Genomic DNA, 17,079 nt, shown 5'->3' on the forward strand with positions numbered 1-17,079 from the left:
GACGAGTCAAGCATGTGTGTGCCTGGCATATAGTTCTTAGGTGCAAAGTGGGCGTTTGTTGAATGAATGAATTTTACAATATTTCTATGTAGGAGTATGTTGATTATCATTTAATTTTAATGTATCTGACCATATTAGGTGTCTCACACCCATTAACACCAGGCCATATTACTTTCTTCTCCCAGTTTTCAGCCAAAAAAAAAAAAAAAAAAAGCACCGTAGGATTCCATTCCAGGAAGTAAGACAAAGGCAACCAGTCATCCCTCACCATACAGAATAAATAAGGCTTTGAGTGGAAGCAGGCATGCTGCTTCTAGCAAAAAGACTTCCAGTTCCAGGTTCAACAAGTTTCTGGAAATATATCATGCTCCAAAACAGACATCATCAAAGGGGTGGGTGAAGTAATTGGGAAAGTTCTACCAAAAAAAAAAAAAAAAAAGGAGGAGATGGAGGGAGAGGAAGAGGAGGAGGTCAAATGGGAGTGGGAGAATGAATGATCTGGGGGAGTACTTAGAACTTCTACAAATAAGAAACAATAATTTAAGCCAGGTGCAGTGGTGCACATCTGTAATCCCAGCCACTCAGGAGGCTGAGGCAGAAGGATCACAAGTTCAAAGCCAGCCTCAGCAACTTAGTGAGACCCTGTCTCTAAATTAAATATAAAAAGGGACTGGGGATGTGGCTCAGTGGTTAAGCACTCCTGCATTCAATCCCCAGTACTCCCAACCCCCCAAGAAAAAAGAAGAAGAAGAAGAAGAAGAAGAAGAAGGAGAAGAAAAGAAACAATTAAAAAAAAAAAAACTTCGAATCTGAAACTTTAAAACTCTAAAATGTATGTGATGAATGTGTCTTGTGTAGGGGATTTCATATACATGAAGCTTTATGCTGAAGAGTGGAAAATGATCTTTAAAAAAAAATGTTTATACATCATCAGGATAGTCACATCAAATTGTGGGTTAAATATCAAAGGAAACTAAGCCCAAACAGATGCATTCTTACAGTATGAAGCTGTTAAAGCAAAAAGTCAAAAGTGTACCCCTTTGGTTTTAACAAATTAATTGAATAACTTCTGGAATTCCTTAAAATGAAGTGTGCCAATGGATCTTCCCTTTCTTCCTTTTACAATGGACAGACCCATACTCAAACTCAGTGACTGTAAGGATTTGTTTTGTGCAATTCTTCAAAATGTCATTTGTTTTTTCACTTAAAAAAAAAAAAGAAACTCTGGAATCTGAAAAAAAAAATAAATGTCAGAGATGATCTCTAAAAGAAAATGGAGTCAATCAAAACTGAGCCTCTTATATTTCTAATTGGTCAGGTGCACCCTGAATATAGCAAAATGCATTTTGACTTCTGTCTTACCATGAGGAGATTTTAATCACCAAAAGCCTATTCTTGTAACGTGATTGTTCTACTCAGTCTCAATGCTATTTGAGTAATAATAATAAGGAAGTGAGAATATCCATTTTAATAAACCCATGCATTCTTATGTGTATTTTTATTTGGTATTAACACCTTACTCTCAAAATTATTCAATAATTATTTGTCTTCGATCTTTTTTAAAAATTAGGTTTCTTGTCTGCTCACTCAATTGTCACCTATAACTTCTGTTATTCTTATTTTAAATGTACACCTTTCATTCAAGTCTCAAAATCTTTTCAATGCCCGCATTTCTTCTAGGCTTGGATTTTTCTTATTTTGAGATTCCCAGAACTGAGCATATTCTTCTAGACTAGACATGTGTTGAAAAATATTCTCACCTTTCTCCCCACATGTCAGATACTGAAAAATGTATACTGTGCTTAAAAAGGGAATACCAGCAATAAAAGAGCCAACCACCCCCAAAGTAATTACTTTCATACTTTTCATTCCACATCTATGTAGGATTTAGGTACTGTGGTAAATGAGGTGAGAGCTGATATGATGTGGAAATAAATGAGCTTAGGAAAGGATTGCCAGAAAGTTTGATGTACTCTCAAATTGTTCCCTTCATAGATGGATTCAGAAAATTTTGTCTAAAACAAGACAAGTCAGAGGAATGTTCTGAACCAAACATTTGGAACTCTGCTTAGTTCCAACTATGTGAGTATAGTTTTAGAACTTTAAGCTTTGTAGAATTTCAGAAATTAACTTGGAAATCCATTTCAAAAAAATCCATTTCAAGACCCATACATGGAATAAGAAATCTTTACTCCTGATTTTCTGATATCAGATACTTTGTGGATATCTTTTTTAGTAAAAACCAATGAGTATTATCTTGACTATTTGGATTCTGTTGAAGTCCTTTCCATTAAATTCACCAGAAAGATTTAGAATTAGCTTTCACCCATATGTTCTTTTCTTTTTTAAATAATACGTAATGAAAATGGACTGTTTGGTGTTGGAAGATTGGGATTAATGTAGTTTTCTAGAAACTTGCATTGCTTTTTTCCAGTGGAGTAATACTTTCATGATATAGGAAATTTTTGTTTCTTCTACTTATTACTGTTTCATACTTTCTCATAAGTTAGTTTCTACTTTTGCATAAGAATTTAAAACAGTAATTAATGACTTCTAAAATAATAATTTAATGAAAAGAACAAAGAGGAATTGCATTAGTATAACATTGCAGACAAGTGTGCAGTTACCAACTGGGACCATCGGACATTGTTTTGATCCAAGTTCCCTAGAAAGCAGATCCTACACTGAAACCTCACATGTTAACCCTGGGAGTATAAACTGAAGGGAACCAGAGTGAGGGGGAAGGAAAAAAAGCAAGTAGGCAGGAATAATAAAATTGACAGTACATGTCTGCAAGCAGCCAAAGTTTGGCAGCAAATCATCACTGGTTGTTGGGCATTGTTGAGAGCCACAGCCGAAGAGGCTCCAGCAAACTTTCAGACTGCCAGCTGATGATTGGCTCACAGCGGCCCCAGCAACACCTAGCTGATTGGCTCCTCTGTGGAGATGCTCATTGAGCTGTTTCCCTGCCCTTTCAGACTACCAGCTTATGATTGGCTCACAGCGGCCCCAGCAACATCTAGCAACATCTAGCTGATTGGCTCCTCTGCAGTGATGCTCATTGGGCTGTTTCCCTGCCCTTTCAGACCACGGAGCTGCTCATTGGGGGACTTTTTTGGCTCCACCCATGTGACCCAGCCAATCGGCCTCAAGAGCAGGAGGATTGTGGGAGGAAGAGGCTGGGTTGGGGTGTGTGGTTTGTGGGAAGCCGGTGGTGGCAGTTGGGCTCTGAGGGTTTTTTCCTGAGGAGCTGTTTTGTTTGGCGTGTGTGGATCTAAAAATAAAGTTAGTTTCTTTTGACAAGTGGCTCCTGAATTGTGCCCAGCCAGACTGCGGCAGGGCATGAGGGACATCTTCAGATAAACCATAAGAGATGCCATGGGCCAGTCCTCTCCATTTGTAATTCATCTTCACTCTCAAGGATCCATTACCAGGCTATGCACACACTGATAAAGGCAAAACTTCCCCAGTCTCCACCCTGGTGTAGAGCTTCTTGATGTAAGTTGGTGCCCTACTAGCAAACATCTAGGTTTATATCCGTAGTAACAGCAAGAGTGGTACCCTGGCAGCTTAATGATCATGGAATGGTATCAGCCATTGCTGGAAGCAAAAGTCAGTAGACAAGTCCTAAGGGTCAGGCAGGCTGAGCCAATCCAGGGAGCATATACTTGAAAAAGTTGAAAACTTGAATCTCAATTTTATTGTTGATAAAATAGGAGACCATTGTGGTGACTTATTACAATATTGTGACAAAAATTAAATGGCTTAACATATTTAAATGCGATTAGAAAGTGCCTCCAAAGAATGATGTTATCAATGCTTTGAGCCACGATGGCATTATTATCTTATTACATATGGAACCTATTAGGTGACTACGTAAAAAAATACAATGTCCATTCCAATTAATAAGTTCAGTGCATTTGTTTAAAAACAACAAAAACATCCATTAACAGTAGAGAGAAATCACTGTTTCTCTCCTTGAGATCCATGCCTTTGAGCCACATTGTAGGGCACAAAGGACAGACTTAGGAAAAATGCAAAGCACTATTATTGAAAATTTTATCTGTCAGAGTTAACAAAGGAAACATGATATATAATCCTTTGATGAATAAATATAACACTAGGACAAAAAATAAAATCCAAATTCAGTTCCGAAGAAAAGCCCAGGTTCCAAGTTGTGGGTCTAGTATTTCCCCTGGCCTTTGGGCAAGTCTTTTCAAGAGGCCATGTCATGCTCTGGCCATTTCCCACTCTTCATCTCTTTCAGATCTACAGGAAAGTGTTCACCAAATCATGACAGGAACCTGACCTTGAGAGGTTCCTCTTCCTTAGTTCCGTTCTATGTGCCCCTGGGCTGGAACACACCTTTCACCAAGCACTGAAAGAGTAACTCCATGTTCTTTTCTTTGGATGTTGATAGCAAGACTCTGCCTGATCACCTTTCCTTGCAATGTGAGTTTCTTCTCCTGGCCCACTGTGCGCAAGCTAGGACATTTTCTCGTAGCTGGGTTCAGCATGGACACAGACATCCTTAAGACTAGCTTGCATCAATATAATTGGTTTTGAAACTGGGAGATAGGCAAGTATTCCCTCCCCAGAGCCTCCTGACCAAAAGAAAATGGTGAATATGTGTCCAAAGCGGGGAAGTTCACCTTCTTTCATGTTTTACTGGATCCATGTTACTGCGTGTGAACTGTGCCATAACTATGCTGATGTTCGTGTTACCCTGTTCATTTTTTATGCTTAGCTTTTCAAATGTGTTTCTCTAAATGAAACAGCAAAGTATTCAACTTTGTTGTCCAAACTTAAGTTATTTCTTCCATCACAAACTAAGAAAAAGAAATGACTTGTAATCTTATACTGGGCCAAGAAACTCAAAAATGGAAATTTTATTTTAAGCATATTACCCTTTCTTATTATGATTTATCATAATATGTCTTCTAAGAGAAGTCAAATTGACTCCCTGTTATAAACAGGGAGTTTTTTCCATTTTTAGCTCTTTAAAAAAAAAAATCAAAGATTCAAATATTCCTTCAGAAAATACCCAGAAATATAAGGTTTTTCCCCTTTATAGGCAATACAATGTGGTACTGTTTCATGAATGCCATGATGGTTTTTTTTTCTTTTCCCTTCCCTAAGCAGTAGTTTTCTGGTTTGCTTTTAATGGTTTCCCTAAAAAAGATCCCATTTTCTGTGCCAGTGCTGATGATTGATTTATATTTCACTTTCTGTCTTTGATTTCTCTGTTTTAGTGGTTTTGGTAGCCTAATAGTGCCCAGTTCTGCTCATCATTCACAATGTTCAGACAGTGCTAGAAGTCTGCTTTCAGTTTTTAAATAGAAGAATAATAACTACCTGGTTTGAAAAGCTCTTTGGGATTATGGGTTTGGTTAATATCCTCTAAAAACAATTTTTAAAAAAACTATAGTAGATTATAAATGACTTTTTTTATGTGATTGCATCCCCTGGTGCTTTGAAATAAAAACACAATAAACAGTGTGAAAGCACTTGGTCAGAAAGGCTAATCCTGGGTTGATGCCATTTAGATTTAGATTTAAATGTCAGTCTATTTACTCTTTTCAAACTTTGCTTCAGGTTTTACATTAAAAACACATAGAAATTAAAAGCCCTCGCGTGCATCAATATGTTTTGAAAAGTTATGATGCCTAAATTCAGTTGACTTCAAAAAATAACAACTGAGATAAATGGAAGGAGAAAGGAAATGTAGATAGATGTGCTTGATACAACAAGTTTATTGCAGTCATTATTAATGATGGTGATCAGTAAGCAATCCATATAGAGGGGTCATTAGAATGTGGCCCTGCTAGTGTTGGGCCTTCACTTCTGTGGATCTATAAACATACCAGGTATGATGGTTGGACTTCAGGATTTTCCAACTCCAAGATTTTTTTGACTTATGGTGGTGTGAAGCTTATGATGGTTACCAGCTTTGTCAGTGGATTTTGAATTTTGGTATCTTCCTGGCCTACCCACATTGGATCTGGTCCTCTCTTGTTATAATACCACAGTTCCCAGGTAGCCTTGGGATCACCCTGGGAAGCAGCCAACCCTCCGCATGCACTGCATGACTGAGCTGCAAATTTGGTAGTTTAGGTGGATTCAGTTCATTTTTGACTCACAATATTTTCAACTTAATGATGATTTTATTGGGACCTAACTGCATTGTAAGTCAAGGAGCATCTGCAGCCATAGAATCTAATTCGCATTTTTAATGAGTGATAGAATATAAAACAGTATGTCATAGTGGAAACCTTTTCTACTAAGAACCTAGACGTCGGTTCTATTCCCACATGGACTGTGTGACCAATATTCTATTTCTTTATGACATAAGAGATTCACTAGTTTATCATCAGAGATCTTTCAAAAACTGAAATTCTATGACTCTCTGTTAGCTATAATTCTATTTCAAACGACCACTGGCCATAAGCTCATGACATGGGATGCCTTCTAAGGCTGTTGGATCCGCAGGAGACCTGTCACAACTCCTGGAAACGGCTCCTGAGAGGGTGCTATTGGGTAAGCTGTGATAGCCTGAAGGAGCAGAGCCCATGCCAGGCTCTTGCTTACTGCTGGGCCTGAGGGTTTGTCCAGCTACAAACTTTCAACCATAAGGGGAATAAGGTGGCCTGTTCTGACACATACATATTTTTGTTTGGTAACTCAAATTTCTTCAGAAAGAGGATATATACTTATTTTATTGTCAAATCTCTTTTGAGTTCTCACCAATCTAAATATTTTACATTAAATAAAATGGAATAAAAATCTTGAGGATTTGGGTATAACATTTGAGTGGTGGTGTCCTGCTCATTTCTGTACCTCTCTCTCCCTTTCTTTCTCTCCCTCCCCCATCTTCTCTTTCTCTCTCCCTCTAAGGCTGTTTCTATATCAACCAATTTCAATCCACTGTAAGATTTATTATTATTATTATTATTATTATTATTATTATTATTATTATTAGTAAAACATCAGAGCAAGGAGGGTAACTCCATGGTTGAGAATTTAACCTAGTACGCTCTAAGTTCAGGAGTCAGTCCTCAGGGCCACAAAAACAGAATCAAAAATTGCTAGAATATTCTTCGAAAGTTGACTCTTCTTCCTCTCCTAATGTTGCTGCCACTTTCTCTAGGAAGGTAATTTATTTAATCAAGAAAATATGATTTGATTTTTGTTAATTAGTCAATAAATGTTTTCTGAGGACTTATCACGTGCTGACCCTAAGCTACACAGGCACTAAAGATAATTGAGATGTGTGGTGTCCTCTGGTAGCTCCTACTCCAGTGCAGTTAATGTTCTAGCAATAAAACCAGAAGCAGAGGGCTGCCCATAGAAGCCCAGAGGCTGGAGAGGACCCAATCCTCACTCAGGAGAGCTGAAGTGTCCAAGAAACATTTGAATAAGGAAAAGGGAAGGAAGGCATTCTCTAGAAAGGGGAGTGATTGTATGCAGATTGAACAAACACAAGAAATGGGCATGATGGGAAACAAGACCAGAGACTCTCATAGCAAAAGCAAAATGGCCCTGCTCTCTAGAAAGCAAGTGACTGAGAGAAATCCATGTGTTTCTACATTGTAGACCCTTTAGAAACATGCTTTTGAGCTCTGAATATCATGATAGTAATAAAAGAGCACCTGCATTAAGGTTTTTCAGAGAAACAAAATCTGTAGGTTATGTGAAGAGATATTTAGGAGAGCAAGAGAGAGTGATTTCTTATAAGGATTTGGCTCACCCAGTTAGGGAAGCTGAGAAGTCCCTAGATTTGTAGTTGGCAAGCCAGAGACCTGGGAGAGCTGATTGTATAGCTCTAACCTGAAAGCTGGCCAACTTGAGATTCAAGAAAAGCCAGTGATTCACTTAATTCCAAAGCCAGGCAAGAGCTGATGTCCCAACTCCAGAGTCAGGTAGGAGGAATCCATGTCTTCTGAAATATACTGGTTGATGCTCACCTACAGAGGAAGGATCATGTGCTTTACTCAGTCTACTGGTTAAATGCTAATCTTATCCAAAAACACTCTCATAGAAACATTCAGAATAACATTTCATCAAATATCTGGGCACCACATGGCCCAGTCACATTGCACATAAAATTGGTCATCGTAACACCTCAGTCTTTTACGTATCCAGTGATATTCTTGGATAATTACTAAACTAAATTATCAAAATACCATAACCCCATGACAACTATTTTTTTTGAGAGCCTCACAATACCACAGAAATTCTGAACAATTTCTCTAAGTCATTGGGATATAGGTTGAATATCCTTATCCGAATGCTTGAAAACTGACATATTTCAAATTTCATATTTTTTCAGATTTTAGAATATTTATATATTCATAGGTATAGCCTGTTTTGTTTTGTTTTGTTTAGCATTGCTGGATATTGAACTTAGGGGCTCACACATTCTAGGCAAGTGCTCTACCACTGAGCTCTAGCCCTGGCCCTGTTTGTGTAGGGAGAGATATCTTGGGAACAGAACTCAGGTCTCAACACAAAATTAAATTTTGTTTCACAGACACCGAATACATGTAACTGGAAGGCAATTTTATGCAATATTTTTAGTGCAATTGTTTTGATGAGGTCAGATGTGGAATATTTCACTGGTGGCATCGTGTTGGTGCTAAAATTTAGATTTTGGAGCCTTTCAGATTAGGAATGCTCACCCATGTTGCCATCATTGCTGTGATAATTTATTGACATTATTGTCAGAATTGATAGCTAACTCATGATTTTGATTCAGAATATGTTGACATGCTTTGGTGGTTAAGTGCATGTGCTAGAAAGACAGTCTGCCTGGGTTGGCATCTCAGTCATGCCTTTTACAAGCTGTGTAACTTTGAGTATCTAATTTAATTTCTCCATGCCTTTGTATTTTCATTTAGAAAGTGCAGGTATTAATAATACTTAACTGTGTTGCAAAGATTATATCAGTGAATGCACATTTATGAACGCATGTAAAGGTGTTAGGGACATGGAATGTACTCAAGAAATAGTTGTGTATGTAGCCACATACCTATTACTGTAAAATTCTATTTCAGCCTTGGCTCAGTAATGCTTCAATATTGGTTCTTTTTGAGGAAAAAAGTCCTCATCCAAAGCAGTAACATTGACTATACTCAATTAGCGTACACTTTCGATAGACTAAAACCAAAACTTAAAGCCTTAGTTGGCTTGAGAATGACACCAGATTTAGAAAATGAGTTAGAGAGGATGAAATAGAAAGTAACACATTTATAGAATATGCATAGGCAGAGGAGTATTTGATTCATTTCACTACTTCTGTTCTGTTTAGTTTGTTGTAGTCAAAGAAACTGTCCATATTTGAAATGGTTCTTTGGCATCTTAACATTAAAAAACATTTGCAAAGAAACTAGTGTCTTCCAACGTTGGGCACTAATTGAGAAATGCATGATGGTGCTCTTAGTCAGGTCTTGAGTTGGTAGGAATAACAGTCAGATAGATTGGGGCCAAACTGTGCTTGAAATTTACCTGACTGATGGAACAGCACCCTTGGGTAAGTCACTGGGATTCAAATCTACTCAGCCAGTTAACCAAGCAACCAAAACATCCAGCTCTCCTTTTCTAAATGTGTTATTTCTGATTTGTACTAACAACCACTTCATTCAATAAGTGACCTCATATCTGTTTCGATAAGTTGTTTGTATTACATGAAATATACTTGCTGGGTGATAGTGAGGAAATTCTTTGATTTTCTTTGAGTTTGACCTAGTGAGTGCTTCTGTGTCTTTGGGAAGTTCTTTACTTTTACAGTGTCCGTTGATGAGGGTCTTCAAGTCAGCCACTGTGGCTGACCACAGTTTAGAGGCCTTGGTACCTCTGAGTATTTATATAACTTTCTTATGAGGTTAGTAACTCATAGGTGATGGAATGTGATGCCTATAATACTTTTTTTCTCTTTTAATATATATTCTTTTAGTTTTTGGTGGCATATATGTCCATATCACCATGCACTTCTATATACATCCACAACTGCTCTGTTTTAAAAAGTAATTTCCCACATTTTCACGTTCCCATGCCTGACAAGTCTGTCACTGAACATATATTCAGACCCAGCTCTTTGAAGTTGGCTGTATTTGTCCATTTGATTATTACCTTGGGAAAATTCTTCTTCCAACTAAAGAAGAATGCTTTTCTTCTTTTTATCAAGTGACTAAAGATAGCAGAGGATTAAGTCTGAATAGAGTGATTACTGCTTTCAAAAAACAAAATCATGAAAAGTATTTTGTTGTTGTTATTGTTGTAGCTCGGACTATTTGATAGAGTTCCTGCAATTGGACTGGCCCTGTAAATTCCCTTTTCCCTCTTATTTCCTAACTTGCAAATTTGTGGGTGAATTTCTATGCATTTGTAATACCTACATTAATTCTATGTCTTCAAAAATTTTAGAAAGGAAAATTGAATCATCACGGCTGTATGTCTTTATTGTTATTCGTGGTTATTCTTATATTCATTCTTAGCCATGGGGAGAGTGGTACACGCTCTTTTCAAATATTACTATAAAGTTGATTTTTTTTTAAACAGAAGGCTATTATGGAGAAGCCAGTTTCAATCTATTATGAAAACTCTGCACTTTTTTCGAGAGCTAAACTCCAAATGCACAGAGCTGTGCCTTCTTGTATTTTCCATTATTCTTTTCTTTCAGAAATCGTGCCATTCATTTAATACTTCATTACAACCGAACTGCAATATGTATACATGGCGTGCGAAATGAGCCATTTTGTTTTAAAACAGATTGCAGATGAAAGGAAACCATTCATTTCTTGCTTGCTTGCTGTAATTACTAGAGCACTAATTACTCCAAATCACTGACATCCAGGGTCAATAAGGATGACAACAGAAACATCAAAGAAAAGATGTGGCTTGCTTGCTATGACAGATTTTTTCATATTCCCAGCCATAGTATTTTTTTATGGCTACTGTTTTCCAGTTTGGTGGTGAAAAAAAAAATACAGTCAAGATTGCTGAATGTTTACTATTATTTCATTCGCAGTTTGACGGTGAGAACATGTATATGAGCATGACAGAGCCGAGCCAGGACTATGTGCCAACCAGCCAGGTGGGTTAATTAATCTTCTCTGCCTTGTTTCAAATTGTAATTAAACAAATTCAAAGAGTTGCATTGCAAATGAGTAGCACTATCAGTAACTGCCGCAATCAGGAATAATCATAATTTATAAACAAAGCATTTAAGCCTTGTTTCCAGTTAATGAGATGGAGCTGATAAAATACCAGAGTTGGCATTTGTTGAAAGATGCTACCTTGTTTCCTCTCCAGAACGGCAAGCAGCTGTTTTGCCAGCATGATCTTTCCTAAACAGTTGTTTTACCTTTAGGAAATAAAGTCTTTACAGGTGCAAGTTATTTGTGCTTCTGACTGTAGATGAGTTAATCATTATAAGATACACATGTCACAAATAGCTTTAATTATCGACTATTGGGGCCATTTTCAACAACATGTTATGTTCATCACCAAAATCACAGGGCTAGGACTGGTGGGCACTACTGGCAGACTGACTTCAGCACTTTCTGGGGGGCGTAGTAGGGGTGTTAGGGAGTGGTTTTGAGGCCTCAAAGCAGCATGTGATTGAAATCTTTCAAGGGCACCTTTGTATCCATTTCAGTGGGAATGGTTGACAAGGCATTTAATCATGAGAAGTGACAACAAATGTCCAATGAGAATGTAAATGGTTACATTTATGAAAGAAAATGCCTGTTTATTTATTTTTGGATACTTAAGACCAAGCCCTTCATCCAGAGAGGGCATTTAAAGCAAAATTATAACTGCCCTGGGGTGCCAGTAAAACATAAAATATAAGAACATTGTAAGCAAAAATAAATAAGTGAATAAATGAGAGGGAAGGAGAGTTCATAGGAGCATTTTGTGGGATGAACAAACTTTTATCTAGAAGAGTGAAACCAGCTTGGGATTTTACATATCAATCACTATAGCATAAACTCTAACACAGTTAAGTAGTTTTCAATGCCTACTTATCTACCTAAATAGATCCGATAACTGGGAGGAGCAGAGGGGGAGAGTAGTATGAAACTATTTTTCTTCATGATGGTTGTCAAGGAGTTAAATCTAATCTACCTGTTGGGGGTATGCTTCTGGAGCAAAATGCCTCATGCTTAACTCAAAACAGACAGGCCTGTATCTCCATGAACTTTGCATTTATTTAGAAGGCATTATGACCACTGCCTTCTCTGCTGGACCTTCTGGACATTACACTATATTGTTCAGCTGAAAAGGTCATCATGAAGCTCAAAGATCTCAAAGCTCAAAGGTTTCCTTCCTTTCAGTTGAGTTGATCGGTCTAAGGCTACCTTTGGAAGGCGAGCTTTTTGCATTTCAAATTCTTACTCAACTGAATTCATGCTGCTAAGTAGTCTCCAAGATCCATAGGTAGTTCTGAATAGGACTGTTTGATTAAAAAATGGAAAATGTTACTATTAATTTTCTTCTACCCATCAGTCCCAAAACTGTACTGACAAGTTTAGTATTACTATTAGATTAAAGCAACCCGGTACCATCTCATCGGTGCCTTTAGGGTTTTGAAGTGTAAGGGCTAATTGAATTTGTTTGAAACAGTAGAAACACAAACTCAATAAATGATTACTGCTATAAAACAGCTGCTCCCTTTCAGAGAATCATTATGTCCGTCTTAAAGAGTTTTGGATAAAGGATTGGAAATTCAGAACACATGCATCATAACAACCCAGCTTCTTAGATTTCTAAATTCAAATACAATGGGTGATATTCAGCCCTTACTGAATTCAAACAACTGAAATTATTTTTCTTACTATTTCAGTCAAGAGTTTCTAAGAATGTTTCAAATACCAGTGATAATTTATATAAAAGGAATAAAGAGTTCCAAATACCTTTATGCTTTTTAAAGATATGGCAGGTTTGTGAGCCAGAAGCAAACTATTTTTTAATAATGCAGCATATATGAAAATGTTTTTAGAATGAGCTATTTTAAAAATTAGACTAATGTAAGATAATACGTACCCTGGAGGGGAATAAACTCCACAAATTACATAAGTTGAATGGCCCTTGCTAAATTTTTCACTTAACATTCCTTTTGTTTACTGTAATATAGTGTGTTCAAGAATTCATTACCTGGTATTCTTTTAGGAAATTTTAATCAATTTACCCCTTTAGGCAGCCATAAATAAGATTTTAGTCATCCTGCAGGAAAAAGGAAAATAGTTTTGTTCCTTTTCCTACATAACATCAAACATCTGCATAGTTTAGTAATCCAAGACAACTTGCCTCATAGCATCACTCAACAATTATAATTCCTGTTCAATTTTCAAATCAGTACATGCTTTGGGACTTATAGACTAAGTTGCTAAGTAGCAACATATGGTGCACTACTGTTCCTGTGATGTTGCTGCAAGCATATAGCATAATTCTAAACTTGAAATGATTTTTATAGAAAGCCAATGCTGGAGCTGCTCCAGAAATGAAAGTACACTGTAAAAATTAATGATATTCTTTTAGATGGTCCCAAAGGGCTCTTTGGCCCTCTTTGCAGCGTGCATTCTATACATCTTAAGCTATGTATACAAATCCTTAAATTTTTTTTTTTTGCATATAGCTTTGTAATTGATAGGCAGCTTTTAAATTGAACATACCACTCCATAATAAGACTGACAAATATGTAATAAAAACCCATAACATTTCCACTGTACTCTGGCGCCATTCCTGGAATATTGACTATTCTTCCCTGTAATAGCTATAACTGAGCTGGTCATTCAGTACCTTAAACACCATTTAACTTTTTTTTTATTTTTTATTGCTCTGGATAAAATCTGAACCATGCAATGCAAGATTTCTTTGTGTTTCCAAACCCTGTCTAAAGGGACCCTGTTGCTCATGAACTTTGCAGAATCCTTTTCTATCATTTGTGGGACAAAGTGAATGGGCTAATGAAAGGCAAGACAAAGGAGAATGAAGGCAACAGCCCCTCAGGGATTCACTCCCTTCTCCTTCTTAATCTGTCGTGTTGCATTGAGGTGATACCCAGGCTAAAAAGTCACAAATGCAAATACACAGAATGAACAAGTCTAGAGATCTATTTTGCAACATGAGGACTGCGCATAATAATGTGTTTGGAATTTTTGCTAAATGAGTGGATTTGGGTTGCTCTTGACACACACACCACACACACACACACACACACACAATGAACACATAAATAAATGGTAGCTATGTGAGATGATGGATATATTAATTTACTTCACTATAGTAACCATTGTACTGTCTGTATGGGTCTTACAAAATCATGTTGCATATCTTAAATATATGCAACAAAATTTGTTTTTAAAAATATCTAGACCAGTGTGCCAGAGAGCCTAAGAAGACAGAAGGGACTTGGGCTTTCCTACCCCCATGCTGTGTTGCCACCAGAATCTTCTTAGTTCATTCAGGTACACGAGCTGTGAATCCTCCGCTCTCACTAAAAACTCAAGCCCTTATCTCTACCCCTAGAGTCTTTATAGCCCCTTCCATAGTTCATCACAGTGACTATACTCAGGTATCAATTGACTATCTGAACTAAATGCATCAGAGGAAACAGAAGAAGAGTTCCATTCTCTTCCCTATTTTATTTTTCCCATTTTAGTTTTGAATATGTGACATTGCTTTTCCTTATTCTTTCTTCTATGGCAGCTCTGAGACTGGCCTTCTCCACAGCCACCTGTGCATTCTCTACTTCTGTAGCATTGTGCTCCAGTCCTGTGGACTCAGGAAGTCTGTTCTTTCCAGGCCTTCACCTGGAACTGTGTAGAAAGATGGTGGAAGGACTGATCTATTCTTGTTTTTGTTTGGTGCCAGAGATTGAACCCAGGGATGCTTAACCACTGAGTCACATCCCCAGTCTTTTTTTGTTTTTGTTTGTTTGTTTGTTTTGTTTTAATTTTGAGACAGAGTCTCACTAAGTTGCTTTGGACCCCACTCATTTGCTGAGGCTGGCCTTGAACTTGTAATCCTCCTCCTTAAGCCTCCAGAGTTGCTAGACTCATAGGCACCCACCACCATGCCTGGCCTGTACTGATCTTTTCTAAACAAAAAAATATCCCTTGATAGGAATAAATTAGATGAGTTTTCTGATGTTAGATAATGGAAAAGCTTAGATTACTTGATTGACACAGGTATTTCAATAAATATCTTCCTCCAGGCCTCGGCCCTCACTGTCTAAACCAGTTTCTTCTATTTTGTTTCTTTCTCTCCCTCTTGCTTCCTGCATATATTCCCTTCCCCCTTTCTTCCTACTTCCTTTCCTTCCTCCTCCTGTGAACGGTGATCCTTAAGCTTAAAGTAATTTTTGCTGTTAATTCCGAGAATCCTAATAAATGCTCAACATTAAATGTCCTGGACTGAGGTCATCATTTAGGTTTTTCTTGGCTTGTGATCACTTTTCTGTCTGCTTCTTCTCTACCACCAACCTCTACTGGAATTCTGTTTCCTACCAGGTTCCTCAAGTCTTGAGATTAAAAGTAACAATGCAAAATGCTACAGTTTGGATAAGTGTCCCCAAAGGACCATGTGTTCGAGGCTTGCTCCAAATAGTGGCACTGTTGGAAGGTGGTGGAATCTTTAGGAAGTGGGGTCTGGGGGATGTTCTTGAGTCATTGAGAACATGCCCTTGGAGCGGACTGTGGGGCCCAGTCCCTTCCTGTCTATCTTTGCACTCCTGACCGTGAGATGAGCACCTCCACCATGTGCTCTCCACCTTTGCTATCTGGCAAGCCCACCAGAGGGCTGAAATCAAGGAGTCTGTCCAATCATAGACTGGACACTCTAAAACCACGAGCCCAAATAAATGGTTTCTCTTTATAAGTTAGTTATCTCAGATATTTATTTTGCTATAGAAATGGGAAACTGACTAACACAGTAAAAACACAGCAATATCATATCTTCCTGGTATCTCACAAAGGACCCTTTCACATATATTTCCTACGGTACCTTTTGAATATAAAAGTTAATGAGCATCTGTCTATCTAAGGCAGCTCTTTCATGAGTTTCAGGTTGGATTTCTAATCCAACTAGGCACCTGTCCCTGACGTCAGCTCAGACTTAACACATCAGTTCATCAACATGCAATTCATCACCTCTTCTGCCGCCTACTTCCTTGCCTCCCCCCACAGATTTCTTCTTCCCATATGCCTTTAGTCATAAGTGTGAATACCACCTACCCAATCACCCAAGATGGAGCCTCCGGGAGTCTCCCTTACCACTCAGTTAATTCCAGAGAGTATACATTCTACTTTTTCTTTTTTGGTCTTTTTTACTCTTTCCCCTCTCCACAATTACTGCATTAATTCTGGGCCTCAGTTTCTCATAAACTCCTCTCATCTTCTGGCTTCCTTCTTTCCATTTCTCCTCACTGTTACTGGATGGTTCACACCACAAGACCTTGCCAGTGTCTACATAGGAGAGAGGCTGAGGGGCACACCTGCCCCTCTGTGACACATGGCACACAAAAGAGTCAGCAAGGATGTTCTTGTCTTGCCCATCTGACTGTGAACTTTTGAAGGTGGGCTTTGCTCCTGTGTTTCCCTGGATTCCCTGTTTCTAGAATAGTGCTCACATATCTGAGTTACACAGTATTATTGGTAGAAAAATGAGTAAATGAGTTAAAATATTTTGCATACTCTTTTACCACATAATTTTTTGAGCCTTCTACTTGCAACAAGTCTTAGCCCTATATTGCAGGCATTTGGGAAATCTAATTTGGTTCACTACAGTAGCACCCCTTATCTGGGCCTCAATGCTATGACACATTAATATAAGGCTCGAATGCTCCCTCTGCCTGAGAGTCATTTCAAGGACAAGACTTGAAGAATTAATGTGATAATAAATCATATAATAATAGGCAATTATATAAAAACAATATCACATTGTTTACAAACAGCAGTTCAATGGCAGTAGAACCACTAGGACTCTCCCAAGTTCTTTTTTTGTACAATATTCTCTCAAATCTGCAGTTTAGAATTGTGTTTTAAAATTTGCAAACGTATCAATGACTCTCTAGCTTGT

The 17,079-nt window shown here is 37.8% G+C and overlaps 1 protein-coding gene across 1 annotated transcript in view; it reads left to right on the top strand.

Annotated features, from left to right (window-relative positions):
- Tox (thymocyte selection associated high mobility group box) overlaps positions 1–17,079 on the top strand; it is a 298,838-nt gene that overhangs the window by 145,765 nt on the left and 135,994 nt on the right. The window contains exon 2 of the mRNA XM_076836214.1: positions 11,027–11,092. Within this exon, the coding sequence (XP_076692329.1) occupies positions 11,027–11,092 (66 nt within the window). The remainder of the gene's footprint in view (positions 1–11,026; positions 11,093–17,079) is intronic.

This window comes from Callospermophilus lateralis, chromosome 16, assembly GCF_048772815.1.
Source record: "Callospermophilus lateralis isolate mCalLat2 chromosome 16, mCalLat2.hap1, whole genome shotgun sequence".
NCBI lineage: Eukaryota > Metazoa > Chordata > Mammalia > Rodentia > Sciuridae > Callospermophilus > Callospermophilus lateralis.